This window comes from Leucopleurus acutus (assembly GCF_964270905.1).
Source record: "Leucopleurus acutus genome assembly, chromosome: 15".
Taxonomy (NCBI): domain Eukaryota; kingdom Metazoa; phylum Chordata; class Mammalia; order Artiodactyla; family Delphinidae; genus Leucopleurus; species Leucopleurus acutus.
The window spans coordinates 15,142,615-15,168,445 of record NC_139157.1 but is presented as its reverse complement, the minus strand read 5'-3'; the positions used below and the strand labels follow the sequence as shown (position 1 = coordinate 15,168,445).

General features: G+C 40.8%; 1 protein-coding gene across 4 annotated transcripts in view; it reads left to right on the top strand.

The window, feature by feature from the left end:
* The window catches only part of MTHFD1L (methylenetetrahydrofolate dehydrogenase (NADP+ dependent) 1 like), a gene marked incomplete at its 5' end in the record, with an annotated part of 196,699 nt that overhangs the window by 79,526 nt on the left and 91,342 nt on the right, over positions 1–25,831 (top strand). For all 4 annotated transcript variants that reach the window (XM_082855826.1, XM_082855827.1, XM_082855825.1 and 1 more), the window contains one exon: positions 2,427–2,538. In XM_082855826.1, the coding sequence (XP_082711952.1) occupies positions 2,427–2,538 (112 nt within the window). The remainder of the gene's footprint in view (positions 1–2,426; positions 2,539–25,831) is intronic.

Sequence of the window (25,831 nt, the reverse complement as noted above, 5' to 3'; positions counted from 1 at the left end):
AATGTCTGGCAGGTAAGGCTTGGATACCCTGGGTGATTTTTGTGTACATATAAGCTTGAGAACTTCCCTGTGGAAGAGAGAGGGTAAGAGATCTTAACATTTTACCATGGGTTAACCATATGCAGTGTTGAGGAAAACACCCACTTGCTGCAGTCTTTTGTCCAATATGGGAGCTCCTGGCCACTTGTGGTTATTTCAATCTAAATTAGTTTAAATTAAATAAAGTTTAAAATTCCGTTCTGCAGTCATACTAGTTCTGTTTCTACTTATTTATTTATTTTCACCAGCCACACTTTAAGTGCTGCGTAGCCACCTGTGGATGGTGGCTATTGCGTCAGATAGTGCAGATACAGAATACTTAGAGCCCTGCAGAAAGTTCTTTGGGTAATGCTCTTTTAGATCTCTGGTCAGCAAAGAGCAACTGAAGTTTTAATCTTATGAAATGTTTAAAAAGTCCATTATGGAGAATATTCACAGCTTTGTCATCATAGAAACCAAGATATTTCCTGTTAACTACTTTCCTAAATGTTCTGCATATAAAATAAAATATTGAACTCACGATAGATATTTTTATGTCTTTGGGTTAGTGATAGAATTTCTTAAACAAAGTATTAACTCCGTATACTGCATCATATAAGTATAAATATCAGTTGAGTGTGTATTTGTGTCTGTGTTTGAATGTCTAACAATGATGGTCTAAGAATTTTTCTATTTAAACCACATACTGGGAGTTCAAAAACCAGGGCTCTGATACTGCTTTTGTGATTAATCTGTGTGGCTTTTAATTTCATTTTAAATTAAAATTAAATGCTGCCCATCTAGTCCCTGGAGTGGCTGTCCCAGGAATAGCAGTGTGTTCATGCTGATCCAGCCATACCCTGTCACCTGTCGCCCTGGAGACTGGTGCCAGGTGCTTCTCAGACAGATGGCCAGGATGAGGGTTGCAGGGCATAGGAGAGTGAAGCCAGCCGCCCACCCAGGGGTGGAGCCTGTGACCTTGTGTCTTTAAACTTTTCTCATTAGCTCCGCTACCAGCTTTCCACAGGCAGCCACGTCCTAGGACTGGCAAAGGCTAGGAGGTGATGGAGGCGTTAATACCTTTTAAACAGCGTTTCCGTCAAAGCACTTAAAAGGCTTATCTGCATAGAAGTGAGAAACTATAGATGGATAGACAGGTGGAGATCTAGACAGTAAACATGCATGTATGCATTTCCATAAACACATATCCCACTGTATTATTTCCACAGACATTTGTATGGCCGTATCCGTACTCTGTGACTGTCCCTCCTGAGGACTTTGGGGGGAAACGTAAATAGAAAACTCTGAGTGGATTTGATCAATTCCTTTTCACTCTCAGTGACGATTTTTCTTTCACTGCCTTTCTTCCTGCTTTTGTTCACCTCTCTCAGCTTTGAAACATGCTCGCCCACAGCCCATCCTGGTTCATGGGAACTTTCCATGGCTCCCAGCCCCATCCCCTGCATCACTCCCTGTCTCCCCCATGTCAGTGAAAGGCCAACCTGTATTTTCACAGGTGGAGCCAGGGTTCACGCACACAGACCTCAGTGGCCCCAGCTGACTCTGAATACAGCCTAAACGATTTAATGCACGTGGGTGATTTTTTTAGCGAGGGCTACAGTCTCTTCTCTTTGACAAAAGAGAAGTGTAGAAATGAAAGTAAGAATGACTATATGACAGATTTTGTTTAAATAATTAAAATCTAAAGTTTTTGAGGATTCCCTTGCTTTTTTTGCCTTTTTAGTAACTAACATTTTAGTATGGGTGAAATTTTTCTTTTGTTTTAATAATTACCAGGTGACTTAACTTAAAAAATTAACAGGTAAGAGGAACAATGAGAAAGAGTTTTTAAAAATCAGAATGAGATTATTATTGTAAATATAAAAATGGCTTATAATAAAATGTACTTGCCCTGCCATGATTCCCACGATTCATTTATTGTGTTGATTTTGTGATTAGATTTTTCTTGAACTGGTTAATTTCTTAATGGGGATAAACAATTTAAACAAGCCTCTTAGACCATCAAGGTTTAATTCCATTCTTTGTAACAATATAATGCAGAATAATATGAAATAAGGTTTATCTCATGGTCACTGAGACAGCTAAAACAGTGGCTTATCAAAATTATAGTAGGAAATAACTGATTCTCATAGATTTTTTTTTTTTTTTTTTTTTTGCGGTATGCGGGCCTCTCACTGTTGTGGCCTCTCCCATTGCGGAGCACAGGCTCCGGACGCACAGGCTCAGCGGCCATGGCTCACGGGCCCAGCCGCTCCGCAGCACGTGGGATCCTCCCGGACCGGGGCACGAACCCATGTGTCCTGTATCGGCAGGCGGACTCTCAACCACTGCGCCACCAAGGAAGCCCCTCTCATAGCTTTTTAAAATTTGCTCTTCCGCTTCCACAGGGGACGCCTGTATTTGTGCACGCTGGCCCCTTTGCCAACATTGCCCACGGCAACTCTTCAGTGTTGGCTGATAAAATTGCCCTGAAACTGGTTGGTGAAGAAGGATATGTGGGTAAGTCACTTTTTTTAAATGTAGTTTTTGAAGAATATTGAAGAAATCTGAAAGGTGATGGCTGGAACAGAGTGAGATCCATTCTGACTTGAAATATATTCTTGTAAGCCCACCTTTCAGAGATGACCTCAGTACTGGAAAAACCCTAAGGTCTGGGCTGTACTAGTGACATGACATTGTGGTCGAACCATAGATTTTGATGTCAGGTGCATGTGGTTTAGAATATAAGCTCTGACACTTGCTGATGACGTGACTTTGGGTACAGTGTAATGACCTCTGAGCCTCAGCTTTCTCAGCTGAGAAATGGTGATAACAATATTGTATCAAACCTTATAGGGTTATTTTGAAAACCAAATGAGATTATTTATTCATTCAACAAATATTTATTGACAACCTATCACATACAAGGCATGCGACTCAGACCTGTGGCTACGCGGTGAGCAAAGCAGACCTAGTCCTGCCCTGCTGGAGCATACTGTGTGTGTAATTTAACAGGAGAAAATGCTCATTAAATGTTAGCCAATACTAGCAGTAATAGTAATACTGATTACTTGAAATGAAATCAGTCGGCTCTTCGTTGAATCCGAGTGTGGTTTTGTGGCCTAATGGAGGGGAGATTCCCAACCATTAGACTAGGACATTTTTATTAGTAAGGCCTCAGATGTTTTGCTGCTGTGAAGCTCTTCTTTGTGGTACCTGCTTCTCTCTGGGTTTTGTTGGACATTCCAGTCATAAAGAGGGGGACACTGCCATAGAGTTTGCTCAGTCCGTGCCAGCCCCAATCCCACCCACAATATTAAGGTTGTAAGAAAGAAAAAGATAAACAAGGATTCATGGAATATCACCTTAATTTGACATCTGAGGCATTACACTGGCAGATTTTCACATGCCAACAAGTAATTTACATTCACTGCGTGAGTGTCTTTAATCAAGTCTAGCAATTGCTTTTTTCACACTGATCGTTAGCCTTGAAGTGAGTTATTTTACATGAAAAGATTCTGCTGGACAGAAGATCTTAGCTCTGCATTTTTACACTCGGCCGTTAAAAAGATCACTCAGGGTAGCTGAGTCTGTTTTAAGAATTCCTTATAGACATACAGTCAGGATCAAATGAGGATTTATGTAGTTAATTTCTCAAAGGTCTGCATTATACAGCTCTCGTGTACTTTGCTGCTTGGGTACGAAATCCGCTATGAGAGTAGCTAGACATGCTGTCTAAGTGGATTTGCTCAATTGATAACAGCATAATTGTAGAGCTAGTGGAGGAGGTTGAGTAAGGGCAGGCACTGAAAAGTTGGACGCTTACGTGAAGTGTAGGTTCTAAAGCATCAACTCCACAAATAAAAGAGTTTCTAGAAAAAAGCACTCTGTTTTATGCTGACAGAGCTCTCTGCCTCTGTACCAATCCTTCCTTTACACATATTTATAGAATATGTGTTGTCATGGCTAAGGACTTTTAAAGGCATATGCTGGTGTTGCACACAGAACATACTAGCTCTCTGTGTGGCCTTGGACAAGCCATTAGCATCTTTGGGCGTGTCCCTTGTAGGCAGTCTCATCTGAAAAATGAGAAGCTGGACTAGACAAGGAATTGGATCTGGATAGTTAGCCATGGACCCAGAGTTAGAAGCTGTGGAATCGGAACCCTGCCTGGTAACATGACTTGAAGCCATTTACTTAACTTCTCTAGTCTCTGTGTCCTCTCTGATAAAAGGAGAATACCTGTGCTGCAGTATTTTAATGAGTAATATCAAAAGAGAAAGTGCTTTTAAACCTAGAGAACTATGCAAATGTCAATAATTATGTGAATTGTTTCTATGATCTCTTCTAGTCTAAGAGGCTGTAAATGGGAGATAGTTCAGTGACAGTGAAATCTGCCCACTGCCAGAGGTTTAGAAGCCTAGTTCTAGAATCAGAGTATCTCTGTCAACTCCTTTCAAGTTGTGTAACTTTAGGCAAGGTAACCCTTCTGTGCCTCAGTTTCCTTATCTGTAAAGTAAGGATTTTAATAGGACTTGCCTCATAGGTTTGAAATGAGGATTAAATGAGACCATGTATAAGTCCTGGCATGGCACCTGACACATGGTAAGACAGGATAATTCTTAGCCACTTCTCATTATTCACTCCATTATTGATACATGACTAATGGAGGTTAAATTTCCTTTTTTATTTAGTTTTTATTTTCAACTGTGGCAAAATGCTTAGAACATAAAATTTATCATTTTAACCAATTTTAAAATATTTATTTATTTATTTTGGCTGCGCTGGGTGTTAGTTGTGGCATGCGGGATCTTTAGTTGCGGCATGTGGGATCTTATAGTTGCAGCATGCGAACTCTTAGTTGTGGCATGCATGCGGGATCTAGTTCCCTGACCAGGGATCAAACTGGGGCTCCCTGTGTTGGGGGCATGGAGTCTTACCCACTGGAGCACCACGGAGTTCCCATTTTAACCATTTTTAAATGTACCACTCAGTGAAATGCTTTCACATTGTTGTGCAACCGTCACCATCATTCATCCCCAGGACTCTTCATCTTGCAAAACTAAAACTCTGTATCCGTTGAACAACAACTCCCCGTCTCTCCAGTGCCTGAAACCACCCTTCTACTTTCAGTCTCTGAACATCACTATTCTAGGTAATTCATACCAGTATTTTTCCTTTTGGGACTGGCTTATTTCACTTAGCATAACATCCTCAAAGTTCACCCATGTTGTAGCATTTGTCAGAACTCCCTTACTGATTAATTAAGGCTGAACAATACTCCATCGTACGTATGTAACGCATTTTGTTTATCCATTCATCTGTCCGTGGACACTTGGGTTTCTTCCACCTTTTGGCTGTTGTGAATAATGCTGCTATGAATATGAGTGTACAGATATCTCTTTTTATATTATTTTTAATATATAAAGATCATGGTCCATCATGTATAACTGTGTAACACCAGTGACTTAGATCAGTACAGACCACAAGACTCAAGACCTGTGGTGTGAAACTCTCACGAAGGTGGCAAATTGATGCTGCAGCTCCGTGAAATGCTGGGAGCAAAGTCAGCGTCCTGAACAGTGGGAATAAGGAGCACGCTCTTTCCCCGCTGCCTGGTCAAGCCCGCTCTGTGGGCTGGTTCATTCCTTGCACTTGGAATACATTTATGGTAGATTGCTCTTGCTCCCAGTTAATATCTGGTTCCTTTAAAATATTTTTAAAAACATTCCTCTAGTCACTTTGGTCACAAAAATAGTCTCATTTTATTAAAAGGATATGGGTCCAGGCTCATGAAACCTCCAAATTTCATTCAAATTGAAGCTTCACCCTGCCTTCCTGGGTCTGCCTCTAGCCGACAGTGGGATGGGGAAGGTGGCTGCTTCTCTGACCCCCCTCACCTCGCACTTAGGTCGACTCTGGCCCCTCCAGGGTTGAAGGTTGGCCATTCGATGGTACCAGTCTGGCCTCTTCCACGCTCCTGGCAGAAGACCTCTGTGTATATCTCCATTTCAGAAAATCCTGCTGCTGGTTCCACACCTGGTCTCAGGGTACCACAGCCCTTCGACCTCTGACCTGCCATCAGTGGGAATGCAGTTACATCTCTCGCACAACCCTGTCATGGGCTGTTTCTTTTCAGCTCGTGGACATTTTTCATACCCCGGTCCACCCCTGTGTCCCTGATGGCAGTGTCACTCTTGATTCTTTCCAGTTCTGCTACAGCCTCACTCACTAGCTCCAGAAAAGGGGCAGCAGCTCTGCCTCCTTCCCACTGGAGGCGTGGAGTGGGGCTGGCACGTCCGTAACTTTCTTTGAAGAAATCCTTCCCCACGATTTCTTGTCAACCCCTTTCTTTGAAAGGTATCTCTTGGACTGAGGGATGCAAAGTGTATTTTCAAACAGTTCCTTTGCACGTGCTGCTAGGTCTAGCGTTGTCCTTTGGCACGTGAGCAATTGACATGGTTTTGGGGTGTCAGGCAAAAGACCCCCATTTTAACATCCATCTACAGAAGTTAAATGCAGTAGTACGGGTTTGTCTGAAGTCTGAGTATGAATTTATGTCCATAGAAAAGTCGTTGTATATAGGAGACTCTCTTAAGATAAAAAAATGCTCAAACTCAAAAAGATTGGTAATTTGGAATACAATTTTAAAAATAAATTTTTCATGATAAAAGATACAAGATTACAAAGGCATGTGACAGATTGGGAGGAAACATTTTCAAAGATAACAGACAAATGACCAGCCTTCAGAATAGATAAACTGCCATGGACTACAGACTGATTTTTTTAAAAAAGGGACTTCCTCTGGTGGCGCAGTGGTTAAGAATCCACCTGCCAGTGCAGGGGACACGCATTCAGTCCCTGGTCCGGGAAGATCCCATGTGTGATGGGAAATTATTAGAAGTCATGCCCCCCACCCCAGTCTCGTTTCTCTGCCCTCCCCACTAGAAGTGCCCACTGTCCTGGATTTGGGGAGTTGATGCTCGGGTTTCTAGTTATTGCTGCTAACTTACATATGTTCTTTAGTATATATCAACGATTTTCATAAACTTTTTTAAAACTTAGGAGTAGGACCTCTTAATTACAGGTCACCAAATTTTACAACCTGATCTTCCAATGCTTGAGTGGAATTCACTTAGAATAATATTAAGTTAGACTAATTTGGGTGGGGGGGTGTTCATTTTGATTCCAGTATGGTGTATTGGTCATTTTCTGCTATAATACTGAAAATCCAGGTAATGGAGAGCAACCACACGAATTAGATTGCAGGCTTCAGCCGCCTGGATTTGAATTGCTCTCTGCTGTGTGCCCACTGTGACCTTAGGTAGGGCGAGTAACCTCCCCGAATCTTGGTTTCTCCTTACCTAACTCAAGGCTTGTTTTCAGGGCTTAGTGCAGTAATGCTGGAAAAGCACAGACCCTGGTGACTCTGGCCCAAACAGAACAGTGGACGCCAGCTGCTGTTACCACGTTAAGATGCTGACGATCTTTACTTTTAAGATAAACCTTCACAAATACTAATGCATTCTTTCAAGTGAAGAATATCTGTGTTCTGACAATGGAAAACACTACTGCTTGTTCCCTTCTCAGACAAAGGCGTTTAGGACCATTATCCATAGAAGGGATCTGAGATTCTGAGCAGATCTGATGACTCCTTTGGGTTAGGGGAATCCTCCTGGAAATATGGGGATCCTTCTGGAGTCCTTCTGGAAATGCTGTATAGTTACCAGGGAGAAAGCAGAATGCCCTGGAACCCAGCAAACTCACAGGCGCATATGATACCCAGTACAGTTCCCTGTTTAAATTTTAAAGTCTTACTTGCTCGCTACTGAAATAACAGGAAAAGGATTTTAGAATTTACAAAAGTAATGTGGTGTTGTATCTTCTCTAACCAGTTGCATCTAGCAACTAGCAACAACTAGCAACAACCACTTCTCCGTTCTCTTGTCAACAGATATTTAGGTTGTTTCCAGTTGTTGTGTTATTATAAATAGGAAATGTTGTGATGAGCAGACATTCTTGCTCTTATCTCCTGGCGCACTTGTGCAAGAGTTTTACCCTAGGAAAGGATTAGATATGCTGGTAACATCCTACATGTGAATAACATAAAACAAGAATTTTCCCTTGTTAAAACCTCTACCCCTCCTCCAGCTACCCCTTCCTCTGTAGGCTCCTTTGATGAAGCATCGTCCCGGTGCCTGGGCTCATCCTCAGATCCTTTCTCTTGCTGCCCTATACTTTCACCCTAGGACCTGACTGATCATCTCCACACGTAGCCAGAACCTTGCCTTGACCACCCTATATCCAGATGCCTCCTCACACTTAAAAATTTCTAAGCCATATTTTTGATTCTCTTTCCATAGGTCCCAATCCTGCTTCCCCATCTCAGTTGATGACAGTTTCATTCTTCTGGGTGCATTTGTCAAAGGCCTTGAAATCATTCTTCCTTCCTCTTTTTTACTCACACCCCAAACCCAGTCCATCACAGTGGATGTGACCCAACCACACCTGGCACATGGCTGCCCCACCTGGTTCAGGTCACCACCATCTCTCTCCTGGCCTGTGTGACAGCCACCCCGCACCCCTCCCTGACTGCAGAGTCTGTTTCCATAATGCCACCAGAGTGGTCCTGTTGAAGCCCAAGTCACACTCCATCCTGACTCTGCTAAGACCATCCGGCTTTGTAGCTTTCAGAATAAACCCAAACATAATCTCTTCCACCATCTGCCCCTCTGATCTCATCTCCTGCCCTGCCTTTCCCCCAGTTTGCTGAGCATCTGGCATGGGTGCTCCCTGCCACCTTCCACATCAGGGCCTTTGCACGTGCTGTTCTCACTCTCAAAGCTCTCTCATAACTACGTGGGTTGCTCCTTGCCTCTCTCAAGTCTCTGCTTATGTGTCAGGGAGGCCTTCTGCATGCATTCTAGCTGAAAGAGCACCCGCCCCCCCACAGCACCCCCATCCTCTGTGCTGCTCCACTAGACATGCAGGCGTTTGTGTGAACACTGTCTGTCTCTCCACTGAATATAAATGCTTTAAGGCACTGGGTCTTTGGCCCTTTTGTTCACTGCTATATTCTGAGCTTCTGAGTAGATATCTAGTAAATGACTCCCCAGTTCAAAGAACTCCATGGAGCTGGGGAGCATCCATTAATTTTCCACCTCAGAAGTATAAAAATTACAAACATGCATTCTAAGGACAACCCTGCTTCAAATACCAGCTCTGTTCCGTATCAGCTGCGACTTTGAATGAGTTATGTAGCCCAGTGTGTTCTCAAACTCAGCATAGCCATTCCCTCTTTTTATACCAAACACTTGACTATCGTCAATAAAACTCAGGTACTATAACCTTCTACAGGTAATTTCAAAACACAATGTAATGTGTTAGTTGTGATATAAAACTATTTTATGGTAACATGATATGTATTTCAGTATGTATTTATTAGGAAAACTACTTCGACTACACTAAAAGACATTCTGAGTCGTGCTTGCACATACACAAGAATTCGTTCACAGGACAGCCACAAGTGCAGAAGGATTAGGCGTGTTTTCGGCACCTCAGATGTCACAAGTGGTTATCGGCGTTGGTGATGCGATGTTCTGCCAAAGTGAACGTCTCTTGGCAAAGTTCCAAAGAAAACAAAGTTAACTTTCCTTCAATTTGCACTCTTGTTTGCATTCCTTAAAAATGATAGCTATTGATAGCTTGATTTGGAGTTTTTATGTAAAACAGATTGTGGGGAGGGCTCTAAGGTCATATAGTCACAATCATGTCTTCCAACTACGAGAGTGGAAGGAAAGTCAGGTGGGGCAGGGGACAGATCTTTGTGGGACTGTCCTGCACGGTGCAAGGTCTCCAGTGTCCTGGCCCCACCCACATCTTGAGGACCTGCTGTGTGCTGGGCATCCTGCTGGGGACTTCCTCTGTGTTTTATGTATATGTTAATACGTCTTATACCAACCCTAGGACGCAGTTGCCATAATACACCCCATTTTACAGGTGAAGAAACTGAGTTAGTAGTTGCCCAAAGGCTAACAGCTAGTGCAAGGGGGGAGCAGAGATTTGAGTCTCAGCCCCGGCACCGAGCCTTTGCTCTTAGCACTGTGCTTTACTGCTTCCTAAATGTGCACTTTCATTCTGTATCACCATTATCACATAGCCCTATGCTTAGCGTGTAACCAGCACTAAATAAATGTTTTTTTAAATGAAAAGTTAATAATACACATCAGTTTACTGAATAACTTATCTACTGGTAAACATGTCTGGATTTCCTCTAGGCTTTTTATGGTAAACATTGGCATATTTGCCTGGTGGTTTTTTGAGGCAATAATTCATTAATTAAAAGAGTAGTTAAATAAGAAGAGTAAACAGGTTCGAAAGGAGTTCTGAACTTTAGGAATGTCTAACCTGACCTTGACTGTTTCTTTGTGTGCCACAAAATGCAAATTTATTTTCAATGAGTTATCTAGCCTGTCCCTACTTAGGACTTACGTGTATTCTAAATAATGTGCTCGTAATGTAGTTCTGCTTTCCATCATAAAACATGGAGTTAAAATAAGACCCCTGTCAAAACACTGTCTTGCAGGGATTAGTGCTGTGAAAGTTAACATAAAATGATTTTAAAATGCGTAACCTTTCTGAGGATTAAAAATAAAAATGTCCACTATGCAGTGACTTTAAGTTTCTATTGTTTGACTACTATCTTCCCCCATCTTGGCTGTGAACTTTTAGCCTGAGGATGCCGAGAAGAGTCCAACTACCCTTACTTAATGTATAAATTGTAGTTTAGAAAATTGCAGTTACATGAGGTTGTTCTTAAGCTTTTAGCAATGTTTGATATAATTACAATATTGCGCTGTTCTCACGCAAAGAAAACCTAGTAGAACTTTGAGTAAGGAATATAAGGAAGCTGACTGTCACTAAATGAGTAGTGTATTCTTGTGTGGAACTTTTTACATCTTTTTGGGGGAGGGGAGAGAAGATTGGATTTTTAGGGCTTTCTGAAAGTCTCAGCCTCTTGCTAGCTTCAACCATAAATGTTCTTTTAGCCGTTAATGTTTTGATGTAAGTAATGTAAATTTTAAAAACTACCTGAAGTTTAAAAGAACTATGTCAAGTTACTAAGTGCTTGGTTATCCAGTTCAAAATAAAGCAGAGTAAAGAAGTAACTCTTTACTTGAAGAAAGAGGTATCCCAATGGAATGATAAAGACTTCATGCAATAGAAGAATTTAAACAGATTTGAAAAACAGAAACTAACAGTCAGCATCATATTAAATATTGAAGTCCTAAATGTACACGAATGTATGCAGGCCATGACAAGAATACTTATGATGGGACTTCCCTGGTGGCGCAGTGGTTGAGAGTCCGCCTGCCGATGCAGGGGACACGGGTTCGTGCCCCGGTCCGGGAAGATCCCACATGTTGCGAAGCGGCTAGGCCCGTGAGCCGTGGCCGCTGAGCCTGTGCCTCCGGAGCCTGTGCTCCGCAATGGCAGAGGCCACAGTAGTGAGAGGCCCGCGTAACGCAAAAAAAAAAAAAAAAATACTTATGATGATCACCATCATTATTCATCATTATTCTGCACGTATTAGCCAGTGTAATAAAACAAGAACAATACAAAAGTATAAATATTAGGAAGTGATAAATTTTCCACTATTTATATACAGTATGATTGTATAATAGAGAGTTCAAGAAATTTATTTTAAGTAAATTGGTTGGTTGGTTATTTGGATGCAGTGTAAGTATGTAATAGTTTTTCTTTATATCAGCAATAAACAGATACTGTAAAAGGGGAAATATCCTATTTATATGTGTCCCCAAACTATAAAATACCTAGGGATAAATTTAATAAGAAACGAGCATACAGAAAGAAAACCATAAAATGTTATTGAAAGGCACAAAGCAGGACTCTTGTCTTTCAATAACTCTCTTGTTTTTTAAGGAACCTCCATACTGTTCTCCATAGTGGCTGTATCAATTTACATTCCCACCAACAGTGCAAGAGGGTTCCTTTTCTCCACACCCTCTCCAGCATTTATTGTCTGTCGATCTTGTGATGATGGCCATTCTGACCGGTGTGAGGTGATACCTCATTGTAGTTTTGATTTGCATTTCTCTAATGATTAGTGATGTTGAGCATTCTTTCATGTGTTTGTTGGCAGTCTGTATATCTTCTTTGGGGAAATGTCTATTTAGATCTTCTGTGCATTTTTGGATTGGGTCGTTTGTTTTTTTGATATTGAGCTGCAGGAGCTGCTTGTATATTTTGGAGATTAATCCTCTGTCAGTTGCTTCGTTTGCAAATATTTTCTCCCATTCTGAGGGTTGTCATTTTGTCTTGTTTATGGTTTCCTTTGCTGTGCAAAAACTTTTAAGTTTAACGAGGTCCCATTTGTTTATTTTGTTTTTATTGTCATTACTCTAGGAGGTGGGTCAAAAAGGATCTTGCTTTGATTTATATCATAGAGTGTTCTGCCTGTGTTTTCCTCTAAGAGATTTATACTGTCTGGCCTTACATTTATGTCTTTAATCCATTTTGAGTTTATTTTTCTGTATGGTGTTAAGGAGTGTTCTAATTTCATTCTTTTACATGTAGCTGTCCAGTTTTCCCAGCACCACTTACTGAAGAGGCTGTCTTTGCTCCATTGTATATTCTGGCCTCTTTTGTCATAGATTAGGTGACCGTATGTGCGTGGGTTTATCTCTGGGTTTTCTATCCTGTTCCATTGATCTATATTTCTGTTTTTGTGCCAGTACCATACTGTCTTGATTACTGTAGCCCTGTAGTATAGTCTGAAGTCAGGGAGCCTGATTCTTCCAGTGCTGTTTTTTTTTTCTTTTCTCAAGATTGCTTTTGCTATTCAAGGTCTTTTGTGTCTCCATACAAATTGTAAGATTTTTGGTTCTAGTTCTATGAAAAATGTCATTGGTAATCTGATGGGGATTGCACTGAATCTGTAGATTGCTTTGGGTAGTGTAGTCATTTTCACAGTATTGATTCTTCCTATCCAAGAACGTGATATATCTCTCCATCTGTTTGATTTCTTTCATCAGTATCTTATAGTTTTCTGCATACAGTCTTTTGCCTCCTTAGGTAGGTTTATTCCTAGGTATTTTATTCTTTTTGTTGCAATTGTAAATTGGATTATTTCCTTAATTTCTCTTTCTGATCTTTTGTTGTTGTTAGTGTGTAGGAATGCACGAGATTTCTGTGTATTAATTTTTTATCCTGCGACTTTACTAAATTCATTGATCAGCTCTAGTAGTTTACTGGTGGCATCTTTAGTATTTTCTATGTAAAGTATCATGTCATCTGCAAACAGTGACAGTTTTACTTCTTTGCCAATTTGGATTCCTTTTATTTCTTTTTCTTCTCTGATTGCCATGGCTAGGACTTCCAAAACTAAGTTGAATAAAAGTGGCGAGAGTGGACCCCCTTGTCTTGTTCCTGATCTTACAGGAAACGTTCTCAGTTTTTCACCATTGAGAATAATGTTTGCTATGTGTTTGTCATATATGGCCTTTATTCTGTTGAGGTAGTTTCCCTGTATTCTCACTTTCTGGAGAGTTTTGTTTGTTTGTTTGTTTTTTGCGGTATGCGGGCCTCTCACTGTTATGGCCTCTCTCGCTGCGGAGCACAGGCTCCAGACGTGCAGGCTCAGCGGCCATGGCTCACGGTCCCAGCCGCTCCGCGGCATGTGGGATCTTCCCAGACCGGGGCACGAACCCGTGTCCCCTGCATCAGCAGGCGGACTCTCAACCACTGCGCCACCAGGGAAGCCCTCTGGAGAGTTTTAATCATAAATAGGTGTTGAATTTTGTCAGAAGCTTTTTCTGCATCTATTGAAATGATCATATGGTTTTTATTCTTCAATATGTTAATATGGTGTATCACATTGATTGATTTGCATATATTGAAGAATCCTTGCATCCCTGGGATAAATCCCACTTGATCATAGTGTATGATCCTTTTAATGTGCTGTTGGATTCAATTTGCTAGTATTTTGTTGAGGATTTTTGCATCTATGTTCATCAGTGATATTGGCCTGTAGTTTTCTTTTTTCGTGGTATCCTTGTCTGGTTTTGGTATCAGGGTGATAGTGGCCTCGTAGAATGAGTCTGGGAGTGTTCCCGCCTCTGCAGTTTTTTGGAAGAGTTTGAGAAGGATAGGTGTTAGCTCTTCTCTAAATGTTTGATAGAATTCGCCTGTGAAGCCATCTGGTCCTGGACTTTTGTTTGTTGGAAGATTTTTAATCATAGTTTCAATTTCATTACTTGAGATTGGTCTGTTCATATTTTCTATTTCTTCCTGGTTCAGTCTTGGAAGGTTGTACCTTTCTAACAATTTGTCCATTTCTTCCAGGTTGTCCATTTTATTGGCATAGAGTTGTTTGTAGTAATCTCTTATGATCCTTTGTATTTTTGTGGTTTGAGTTGTAACTTCTTTTTCATTTCTAATTTTATTGATTTGAGTCCTCTCCCTTTTTTCTTGATGAATCTGGCTAAAGGTTTATCAATTTTGTTTATCTTCTCAAAGAGCCAGCTTTTATTTTTATTGATCTGTGCTATTGTTTTTTTCATTTCTATTTCATTCATTTCTGCTCTGATCTTTATGATTTCTTTCCTTCTACTAACTTTGGGTTTTGTTTGTTCTTCTTTCTCTAGTTGCTTTGAGTGTAAGCTTAGGTTGTTTATTTGAGATTTTTCTTGTTTCTTGAGGTAGGATTGTATTGCTATAGACTTCCCTATTAGAACTGCTTTTGCTGCATCTCATAGATTTTGGGTTGTCATGTTTTCCTACACATATGCCATGTTCTTGAATGGGAATAGTCAGTGTTATCCTCATTCCTCTGTCAAACTAACATGTAAATTACTATAAAACTACTGTGCTATATATCATACCATATTATGGTATAGCACAGTAATTATGTTGGGGAAGGAAAAAATTTCCCTCTACCCTTGCAGGTTTTTCTGGCTGGCCTAATAATTACATTTACATGAGACAGATTAACAGGAGAAAAACCAAATTTAATCATGTACGTACAGGGAATCAGAACATGAGAGATTCCAAAGACAGTCAGGTAAAATGAAGTATATATGTCATCCTGGACTAAGGAGAAGGTTGTAGAGTCTGGGACTTCATAGGTTATGAAGGCAATTCACAGGAAGATGAAAAAGCAAATGTTTGGTAAACAAATGTTTCCTTGATTATGCAGAGACAGTGGGACACAAAGAGGACTTTGATCTCCAGGCCCTGCCGAGTACCCCCCACCTACACCTGACCCGTATTCTTTGTAGGTGTCTCTGGTGAACGTGCTGTTCCTGGATCAAGCCCTTTATCTAAATTCTTTCAGGCAGTTAAGGAGGAAGTAAAAAGAAAGAATTCCTGAGTCTTCTGTTTCTTAAGAATAATCAACATAAAATAATCCTCATGTCAAAGAGACACATTCTGGGGTGGAAAATTTCGCTCTCCTATGGTTACTGTAAAAATAGAGGAAGATGAGCTTCATCGTTAAATCAAGAGCAACATTTGTTGAGATTCTAAAAGAATAAATGATGAGGATAGACAAGAAAAACATTTAAAGAACAATGATGGATGATTTACTTAACTCTAGATATCAAAACAAGATAATACTGCCATAACAATAGAGGAATAAACAAAGAAAACTGATATCAAAGGAATACCTGTGTCCTTAATTAGACTTACTCCATTATATGTAGATATTAATAATTTGATAAAGGTAACATTTGAAATCAGTGGCCAGTGGATGTATCACTCATTAAATGCTGTTCAGACATTTGACTATTAATTTTTTTTTTTCCGTCCAGCCACACTAGTCTTCTTGCTATTCCCCAAACACACTGGGTGCTTCCACCTCAGGATCTTTGCACTGGCTCTTCTCTCTGCCTGGAGCACTCCTTTTTTTTTTTTTTGGCTGCCCCACACAGCATGCGGGATCTTAGTTCCCTGACCAGGGATCAAACCCATGCCCCCTGCAGTGGAAGCATGGAGTCTTAACCACTAGACCGCCAGGGAAGTCCCCTGACTATTAATTTTTAAACATAAACTTTAGAGTCCTGCATCACAATTTATTCCGAATAAAGATGGATTAAATTTTAACGTGAACGTTAAAACATAAAGCTTTAAGAAAAAAAGCAAAAAGTATGGTGTTATTGGTGTAACATCAAGGTTATTAAAAAGAATAGATGTATATAGAACATGGAAAGAAGTTCACAATACATAATGTAAAAGAAATTACGCTGCCAAACAATATTTATAATGTATTTCTTGCATTTTAAAGTTATGAAATAAATATATACCTGCAATTAAAAGGTATGAAAGAAGTATATCAACTGATTACTTTTATTCATCTGTGGGAAATGGGGTCATGGTGACCTTCACTGTATTCTTTATGTATTTTGGTATTCTTGAAATTTTTACAATTAGTGTGCATTACTTTTGTGATTTTTTTAAAAAAGGAAAAATTGATTTAAAATCTGAAGTTATTTGACACGCAGAGTTAGGGAGAAATGGTTTTTAGGCAGAGTGCACAGAACAAACAAATGTGGATGGGAAAGAGTTGGTGGGTTCTGAGGATAATTTAGCTGGAGTATAAGACGTGGCAGAGATGAATTTCATGGTTAGATCAGGTCATTTGGAGGGGAACAAATGCCGATCTGAAATGTTATGCTTTCAATTACTGGTAGAGATAAATGGACAATTCTTCAGTAGTGGTTCCATTAAGACTCCCTTGAGAAGATGGCGTTTGAGGGAGGTTTTGAAAAAAGTTTAAGATCTAATCCAGTAAAAGGGGACAGAGGGGAGAAAGATCAGTATGTGTTCAAGGAATCACCGGGAGTTCATCCAGCTCAGCGATAATGGCAGAGAAAACAGACTGGACGTATATTTTCAACGTCCTTAAAGGTCACGGAGAAGAGCATATAGTTTCTGATCCATGAGAACTTCCGGAATGATTTTGTAGGGTTACTGTTATCAGGACTCCACTGGAAGATGGGGTTTCTTTCCAAACTGCCCCTTTCCCATCAGGTAAGACAGTCCACCTTCCTGAAGAGAATGAGTGAGGGGAAGGAGAGGCCAAAGGGTTATCTAACTGGCCCCTTCCCCAGTAAAGGACTCGGTTAGCAGTTACAGATGTGGGTCCTTCACAGCCAGCAGCACTACTTCTGGGTATTTCCACAAGGAAAGAGCTCAGAAATACAATGTTGAGTGAAAAAGCAGCTCGTGGAATTGTAAATACAGTCTCACACACTTAAAAAACATACAAACAGCACTGTATTTTGTTTATGCCTTTGGACATGTGCAGAAGAATGAAAACATGACCCGCATAAGCACCAAGTTAATATGAATTGCTGACCGTGAGAGGAAGGGAAGGAGCTGAACTGGTACCCGTGCACGAGGATAGCCTTCAGCTCTGTCTGTGCTGTGTTACTTCTTTGTAAAAGGAAAATAAGCAGTTGTGGCAAAACGTTAATGTTTGTTATTTATGCAAGGCGGGGGAAGAATATAGGTTGGAATTTAGGAGACAGGCTGAGGCTAGAGGCATAGATTGGCAGTTGTCATTAGTATGTGGTCAAGTCTTTACTTATTTTAGAGCTAAATCTGGATGCTAACGGTCATGTTTAGTGGGTCAGGGCCTTTACGTTACTTTCTAGCAGGAGTGATGGTTGTATATAGCCATCCATGCTCTTCCATTTCCCTTGATAATGGGAATGGTAGAGATGTGGACAGTAGATGACCTGAGGGATCAGACAGCCTGAGCCCCGGCGAGACTTTCTCTCTACAAACTCAATGTGGAGAAGTGAAGAGATTTCTCAGAGGTTGCCCTTGTAGCCTGCTGTCCAGAGGCAGTGAGGATGGCTTATTCATCCACTAAAAACTCCTTCTTGCCCACTGAGATGTTCAGTTATGTCCTAAAGAACGAGAGGTTTTTTTTTTTAATTTTTATTTTTCATATATTCAAGTGTTCATGCACACAGACATACTGAATTTTAGACACCAGCGATGAGTACCTTCTTTTGATTGCCCTCTACCCCAGCCCACCTCAGTCTTGTTTAGTCCTTTTTTGTTTGTTTTATAAAAGTGCATGAATGTTTTGGTCGACTAGATTGTTTTTACTTTTTAGGGTCAGGCAATAGTTTAATAATAAATTCTAAAAATATTTAAAACAACTATGAAAATAGTTTTTTTTGCCTTCAAAGAACACTTCTTTGTTTAGCACGTACACAGAGGAGATAGAATTTAGAGTGGGAACAGTTCTTAAAGTCAGATGAACAGGAAACCCTCTTGAGACCTACCGTGTGTCCTCTTCTACCTCAAACTGACGTACCGGTTTCTGCTATCTTGATTTAAATCTGTGTCTGGAGCTTTCGATTAGACCTTCTCTCACTTACCTTCAGTGACATAGCTTTGAGGCATCTATCAAAGAGTTACAGCCACTCTCAGCCTCAGAAATTTTAACTTTTTCATCAGCAAAACTTTGAGCAAATCTCACATCTTTTCTAAATTAGAAATGTAACCTTGTCTTTAGTCCCAGAGTTACTGTTGTGCAGAGAAAGAAAACACTGCATAACATTCAAATTATGTGCAAACTGAAATGACAGAAATGAAAAATGCTATCACGTTTCTAAGTAGGCTTTATTTTCACAAAGGAATCAGCTAGGATTAGGTTCACCCACACATAACAACAATAGTGAAAAATGTGGCCCAAAGCAAATATAAGTTTATTTCTCTGCCATGTAAAAGAAATCCAGGGTAGACAGTCTCGACTGGTATGTCATCTACTCAGTCATCAGGGTGTGCCTAGTAGCCCAGGATGGTTGCACAGGCCCCAGCCATCACATCTGTAACCCAGCCAGCAAGAAGGAGAATGAAAGGCATATCACCTTTTCTAGAGCCTTACTGGAAGTCATACAACATTTCTGTTTACATCTCATTAACAACCTTGGTCTCATAGCCATACCTAGCTGCAAGAGAAGCTACAACATTTTCTGATTCTGTATGGGCTCCTTTAAATAGAAAGGTGAGGTTAGCATGACATAGTTCAAGAGGTTTTCCCAGACTCAGAATCAAGTTAATGCCAAGTCATCCATGTCACTATACCTCACACTCTCTCTCTCTCTCTCTCTCTCTCTCTCTCTCTCTCTCTCTCTCTCTCTCTCTCTCTCTCTCTCTCTCTCTCTCTCGTGTGTGTGTGTGTGTGTGTGTGTGTGTGTGTGTGTGTGTGACAATATCTGCCAGGGTTTAGAGAGAGGAGACCTTTGACTTCTTTGACTTCTCTACACAAACATGCTTAGGATTATCTTCTAAATCAGCCAAACCAAAGGGCCCACTTTCATTCTTAAGTAAATCAAAGATTAGTTTTTTCTTGTGTAATGCAAATAATCTTATTTCTATTATTGGTACTTAACCCAAGTTGGACCCCACTTCTAGATATAAGGCCAGTCTGGGGACATACCAAGAGCAGGAGAAAGAAACAGGGGTGGCAAATGAAGGTTTGTTCTTTGTTTATACAAAATAAGAATGATACCAAACTTTAGTATCAACTCCTTCTGCACATAGGGATGGGGTAGAGGTGCAGAGGTGGGAACATGAGAATTATTCCTGACGCTTTGTTACCTTTCCCTTATAAACTGTGTTTACTTGGACATCTCAAGGGCATGTTCCGTGGTCAACAGTACAGAGAGATTCAAGGACATAAATAACAGCGAACACGGTTAAAAGTGCCTGATATATTTTCTCCTTCACATCAGATTTTCCAGTAATCAGTAATATGTTTCTGCTCATATATATTCATTTTATAGACGGAAAGGATTATTTTTTAAATAAGCCAAGGAAAAAATATGCTCATCCCTCCTTTTGGGGCAATTATCTTTACTTTCAGTTTTTTAGACTTGTAAGTAGGAATTGCCTTTTCAGTGAGTTCTCATTTGTTCTGTTAAATCGAATCCTTTCAAGATCTTGTACCACTGGACAGGCAGGGGGGCTTCTGTTGCTAGTGACCAGGTCAGACACACTGAAGAAAACATGGAAAGAAGGACCACGGAGACCATTTCTGCCCAAAAGAGCCACTGGATCAGTGAGAGTAACATTGCATCTGTGCCTCTAAATGTACTGGTAATGGCTGATAACACTGAGGTTAAGGTCGTCATTCCTTTAAGCTACCTGTGCCGTTTGTCCCAGTGCTGAGCAGCGTGGGACCAGGTCTGGATAATCATTAAATTGATCTTGTGAGAAACCAGTGGGGCTAGACATGACTGTAAAACCCGCCGGTCTGTCTCCCTTCCTAGATAAGAAATCTGCAGAGTCTGGGCCAGCGGCTCTTGAATGTTTTGACTGAAACCCAGAGCATAAAGTACACTTTATATCACAAAATGCATGTGCACACGTGCACACACGTGTGCAAAAATGGAATCAATGTCTTATGAAACAAGACTACTTTCTCTTATATGTCACGTATCCTAATATTTCCTATCCTATTTCTTCTTTTTTTTTAAAATTCTTGTTGCAACCCAGTAAGTTGATTATGTAAAACACTAATGGGTCTCTACCTTCAGTTCAAAAATTCCTGCCCTGCCTGCTTTTATTTAGTTAAATACGTTGTAGAATCTTCCAGCTTTCAAGTTTAGAATGTTTTCCTTCCATCTTAGTTTCTTTTTCTATAATAGAAGTTGTCATACTAGGAATGTTGGTAGATTTAATTTGTTTCCAAACTCAGGAATCTTGGTTTCTCTTGCTGGGTTTCTTGCAGTCGCAGAAGAAGCTAATATAGTTTTTTGGATGTTGTTTTTACCCCCTGGGAACCTTTGAGATTAAACGTATTTACCTTTTGACATTTATGCTTTTTTCCTCCTTGGCTTGGTTTTCATCAACTGCTCGATGAAAAATGTTCTATTTCATCTTTCCATTACTTTAAATTAAGACATGTTGTTAGCAGAGACTTTCAGAATTTGTTTCAAGTTATTTTCCTAGTGTCCGGTTTTCAGGAGCTGCAAGAGAACAGCTCTGCCCCAAGCAGTCACCCAAAATCCAGGCCCTTAGCCAGAACTTTGGGGTACCACAGTTGGCTAAAAATGGAAGGGTTAAAACCCTGGTCGAAGCAATGACATTGTACAGGTGCTCATGATCTGTACAAGAAGTTGGCATCTTTGGGTAATGAATCTATGAATTTAATTCAGTTGGATTTTTATAGAGGAGGTAAAAAGTAACATGTATAATTTAATTTTCATCTAAACATTTTTTTCAGAATCAAATTTCACTTTGGTCAAAATCATTTTACAAAACAAGATGTATAACGATGGGTTCAAATAACAGGAACCAGTGTCTGTACCTAATTAATTCTCTGGAAGAAGGATTCTGGATCCTGATACCAAAGTACATCTAAGTGGCATTACTGGTATTTTTGAAGTTTTTATTACTACCCAAAACAGATAGTTCATATGGACCTATGTTCTTTTTATACTTTCCTTATCTTGTCTTTCCTTTTGTCCTAATAAATCCCCTGTAACCTTCTCATGCTTCTATACGACTACCAAACTTCCCCTAATGTGTGTAAGCACTGCCATCACCAAAAAGGTAAGAAAGGCACGTGTTAATATTAATATTTTTTTCTTTTTTAATTGGTTTCTTTTTCCTGTGCCCAGTTGAATCTGTATACTTGATGAAAATTTGACCCTAAGACATTTAATAAAACCGAAGAGCAGGGGGGCTTCCCTGGTGGTGCACTGGTTGAGAATCTGCCTGCCAATGCAGGGGACACAGGTTCGAGCCCTGGTCTGGGAAGATCCCACATGCCGCAGAGCCACTAGGCCCGTGCGCCACAACTGCTGAGCCTGCGCGTCTGGAGCCTGTGCTCCGCAACAAGAGAGGCTGCGATAGTGAGAGGCCCGCGCACCGCGATGAAGAGTGGCCCCCGCTCGCCGCAACTAGAGAAAGCCCTTGCCCAGAAACGAAGACCCAAAACAGCCAAAAATAAATAAATTTTTAAAAAAAAGAAGAAAAAAACCTAAGAGCAAAGACAAGTCTGAAAGAGCAGAAAGGATTTCATTTTTTTGTAGAATTTCATAGTCTTAAGTTGGATCCTTAAAACTAATACATTCTAAATCAAGTCCCCCCACACTTTTTTTTCCAGCTGTAGTAATAATACAGAGCTTCCCCTGTCATTTATTGATTCATCCTGGTTTACTTAGTCTCCTTCTAGTCGTTGAAAAAATAATTAAAATCCTCGAAGGCCAGCAGCCTACCTTGAGCTGCAATTCAGAGTTTATGTGCTTCTGTGACTCTGAACTCCACTTGCCCTGAGTTTATCTGTAGACAGCTGCAGCGGAGTAGACATGTTTACATAGGGTAGAAAAAGGCAGTTTGAAGAGTCCAGTTTCCATTCCTTTAGCATTATTCAGGAATTATAGCCCACAGTGCTTCAGAATGAAGCCTAGTCCGGCATCCACCTTACTTCCTCCTGTACAAAGGTTTTGTTTTCATTTCTGATTTGTCATGAGAAAGTTAAGTGCTAACTGAATGAAAGCTACGGTTTTATTTCTCCCTCTGTTTACTAGAAATTCTTTTGAGGATTAAGTTAGCAAAATCTGCCCTGTGCAGACATACTTCTTATCTCAACCTATTTTGAGCTAAACTGATTGCAAAGGCTAGTTCTTCTGTGAGCCCTCTAACAGTCCATAAATTCAAGTTCATGTCCCAAAGTAATGGGGATTCACTATGTTGTGTATTCGATATGTATGTTGGTTGCATGTATCATAGAGAGAAAAATTATTACCATTATAAAGTGGCTGTGAAATCTGAAAATTCTAATCTTCTGAGTACACATGGAGTAAACCCTTAGTGACACAGCAAGGTGGAAGTTCAGTTTGCTGTGACAGTGACAATATTCAGGTGTCTCAAGTAGCCAGAAACTCAGGGACAACTCTTGGTGCCTCGGCTTAACTCTATCCCAGAGCCTAAGGAGGGTTTTCCCCAGTGTAAAAGCAACAACGAGAATTTCAGATCTGAAGTATTTGTTGCCTTTTCTCCCACCGTGGTGTGCAATTTGGAAAGGAAAACCCAAACAAGAGAGTTGGGGGGCTGGTCATTTCCCCAGCCAGTGCTGGAGGGTGGACGCCTGGCCTGGAGGAGGCTGGGAAGACCCATCTTGGGATCTGACTCATCCAGTGAAAGGTGGTAAAACACCGCCTGACTCCCAGAATACCATCTGGTTCTCGGGAGGCCAGATTGCAGAGCAAGTGCTCTCTACCTGTGACCTGTTTCTGCTGGTGTTGGGTACCAAACCCAGATGAGCTGGTCCTTGACAGCTCTTTCTTTTTCACCAGTGTACTGCCCGCCACTGCCCAGAACTCAGCACTGTAGGCTGAGAACTGGGAAAGGATGAGATTCATTATCCCTAAATGAATTGCTCTAAGAGAGAAAAGAACTTTCTGAATTGAGAGAGAGAGAGAGAGAGAGAGAGAGAGAGAATGGAAGGAAGGAGGGAGAGAGGGGAAGGAAGGGAGGGAAGAAATATAATAGGGAAGAAGACTGCAGATGACTTTCTTTTATCACAGCAGGGCCACATTGCAATTAGAAAACAAGTCTGGGGTTCAGGAAAAGAATCTAGAGCTACATCTTAGATATCAAATTACTATTGAAGTATAAGGTGTTGAGATTTACATCTTGGTACACAACTTGCCAAGCGTCTGAGTTAAAGAAATGCTGCAGGATCAGTTATACATGGACGGGGCAGGATGGAGTAGGGGCCTAGCCTGCAGTCAGATGGACCATGATTTCCATCCAAGCTCTATTGCCTTCTCACTGTTTGATCTTGGGAAAAAAATCATTTAAACTTTTACATCTTTAACTTCATAATCTGTAAGCAGAGGATGAAAGCGATAAAAAGTGAAATGAGATAGAGAATGTCTAGTGCGTTGCCGGGCACACAGGCATGTCAGTAAATGTCAACGTCTGTGCCTCTCCCCAAGCCCCAGTTTCTATTTGAATAGCTTTTCCCCATCATATATGTTCGTTCTTAGTAGTAAGACAGATCGTTGCCATCACCCGTGTTGTCCTGTATTCCTCGCTTCCTTACGAAGTTGGTGCACCTGTGAGACACTACTTTTCATCGCCAGGAACTGCCGTGTTGTAGTAAACACATCGTTGACACAGCGCATCAGACGTTGCTGAGTGGAGTTGTTACTCATATTTCAGGGTCTCATGGGACATACGATTCTCGTTAACATAATCTTGTAGTGTTTTGTTCCGATGCAGCAAATGCATTTGTAACGTTCTCAGGAAGAGGGTCTAGAAAGTACAAGGCTCCTTTGTCCTGCTTGAACTAGAGCAGGGTGTCTACCTCTTTGGGCATTTTGGGTAGATAATTCTAGGTGGGTTTTTGTCGTTGTTGTTGTTGTTTTTAAGCGGGTGTGCGGCTGTCCTCTGCATTCTAGGATGTTTAGCAGTATCCCTGGCTCCTACTTACTAGATGCCCGTTACGATAACCAAAAGTGACTCCAGATATGGACAGATGTCCCTAGTTGAGAACGACTGAACTGCACTTAAGATTGTGATTCCATAGAAATGGGTTCAGTAAACGTACTAACCCATGAGATCATCTAGAAGTAATTGTGAAAGAGAGTTGATTCCAGTTTACCTACATACTGATAGATAAATAAACATTTTAAAGTACCAAAGGGAATTTAAGCAGGAAAACAATGAAAAGAAAGGTTAGAAAGATGTTCCTTTGTTATTAGGTAATGAATGAATCTTTCTCATCTTTGTCTTGTTAAAAATGTGCTGGCAGCCCTGTTTGCTCACTATGTGAAGACAGGGGCACATTGATAAATGCTTGGATGCCTTGCAGGGTCATAGAGGTTCAGTAATTACTGAATGAGAAGAAACAAAGGTTTTTCCTAAATCCTGGGGTGTATATGTTTAATCAAGAGTGCTTTTGGGCAGAATGGCAGAGAGTATGTAATATAGAAAGGAGCGCTCTGGGCCGGGCATCAGAGGGACCTGAGACAGCATAGCAGGTTCTTCATTGTTACCTCAAGAAGGGAGCTTACCTGGCACATAGGAGCCCTGAAGAGGTTAGAGTATGTTATCCCTAAAGGTCCCTCATAGCTCTAGAATTTTATGAACCCATGGCTTATAGGGCCTGCCTATGATGTCATGACGTTAATGCTTTTTTTTTTTTTTTTTAAGGTAGCAGATCAGTGATTACTCTGAAATCTGAGTCCTAATCATCACTGCAACTTCTCTGTGTATAGCAAGTTGGGGATGTGATAGCATAACTTCAATATAAAAATCATTCTCTCTGCCTTATTGAAGACTTTCATAGATAGCAAGTGTGCCTGTCAGTAGTGGCTTTTTTGTTGTTATTGTTTCTGTTCAGTTTGTACCATGGGACTCGGGGTGTCCTAGCAGAGCAGCATAGAGAGCCAGCCACCCAGTTGTCCAGTATTGGTTTTTACCCAGAGCTCCGTTTCCTGTGCAGGTTACTAAGAGTATTTGTCCAAATAGTCCCTTCCCAGAGCAGACCCACTGACAGTTCCTTTCTGAGCAGATTATGGGTTTTGAAGTTTGAATCAAGCCAGGCTACAGAATCCCTATCTACGAGCTCCTGTGCTCACACAGAGTATCAGTCAGCATTTCCTGTTTCCATTCACGCTGTAAGTTGAATAGCTGTAAACAACCCCGTCACCCCTGCACCCCACCCCCCGCCCCGCCAAAAAAATGAGATTGCCAAGACAAATAATTCTCGTGGCACGGGCAGTTTCTCGCAAACCTTCTAAAACGTGCAGCACGCAGA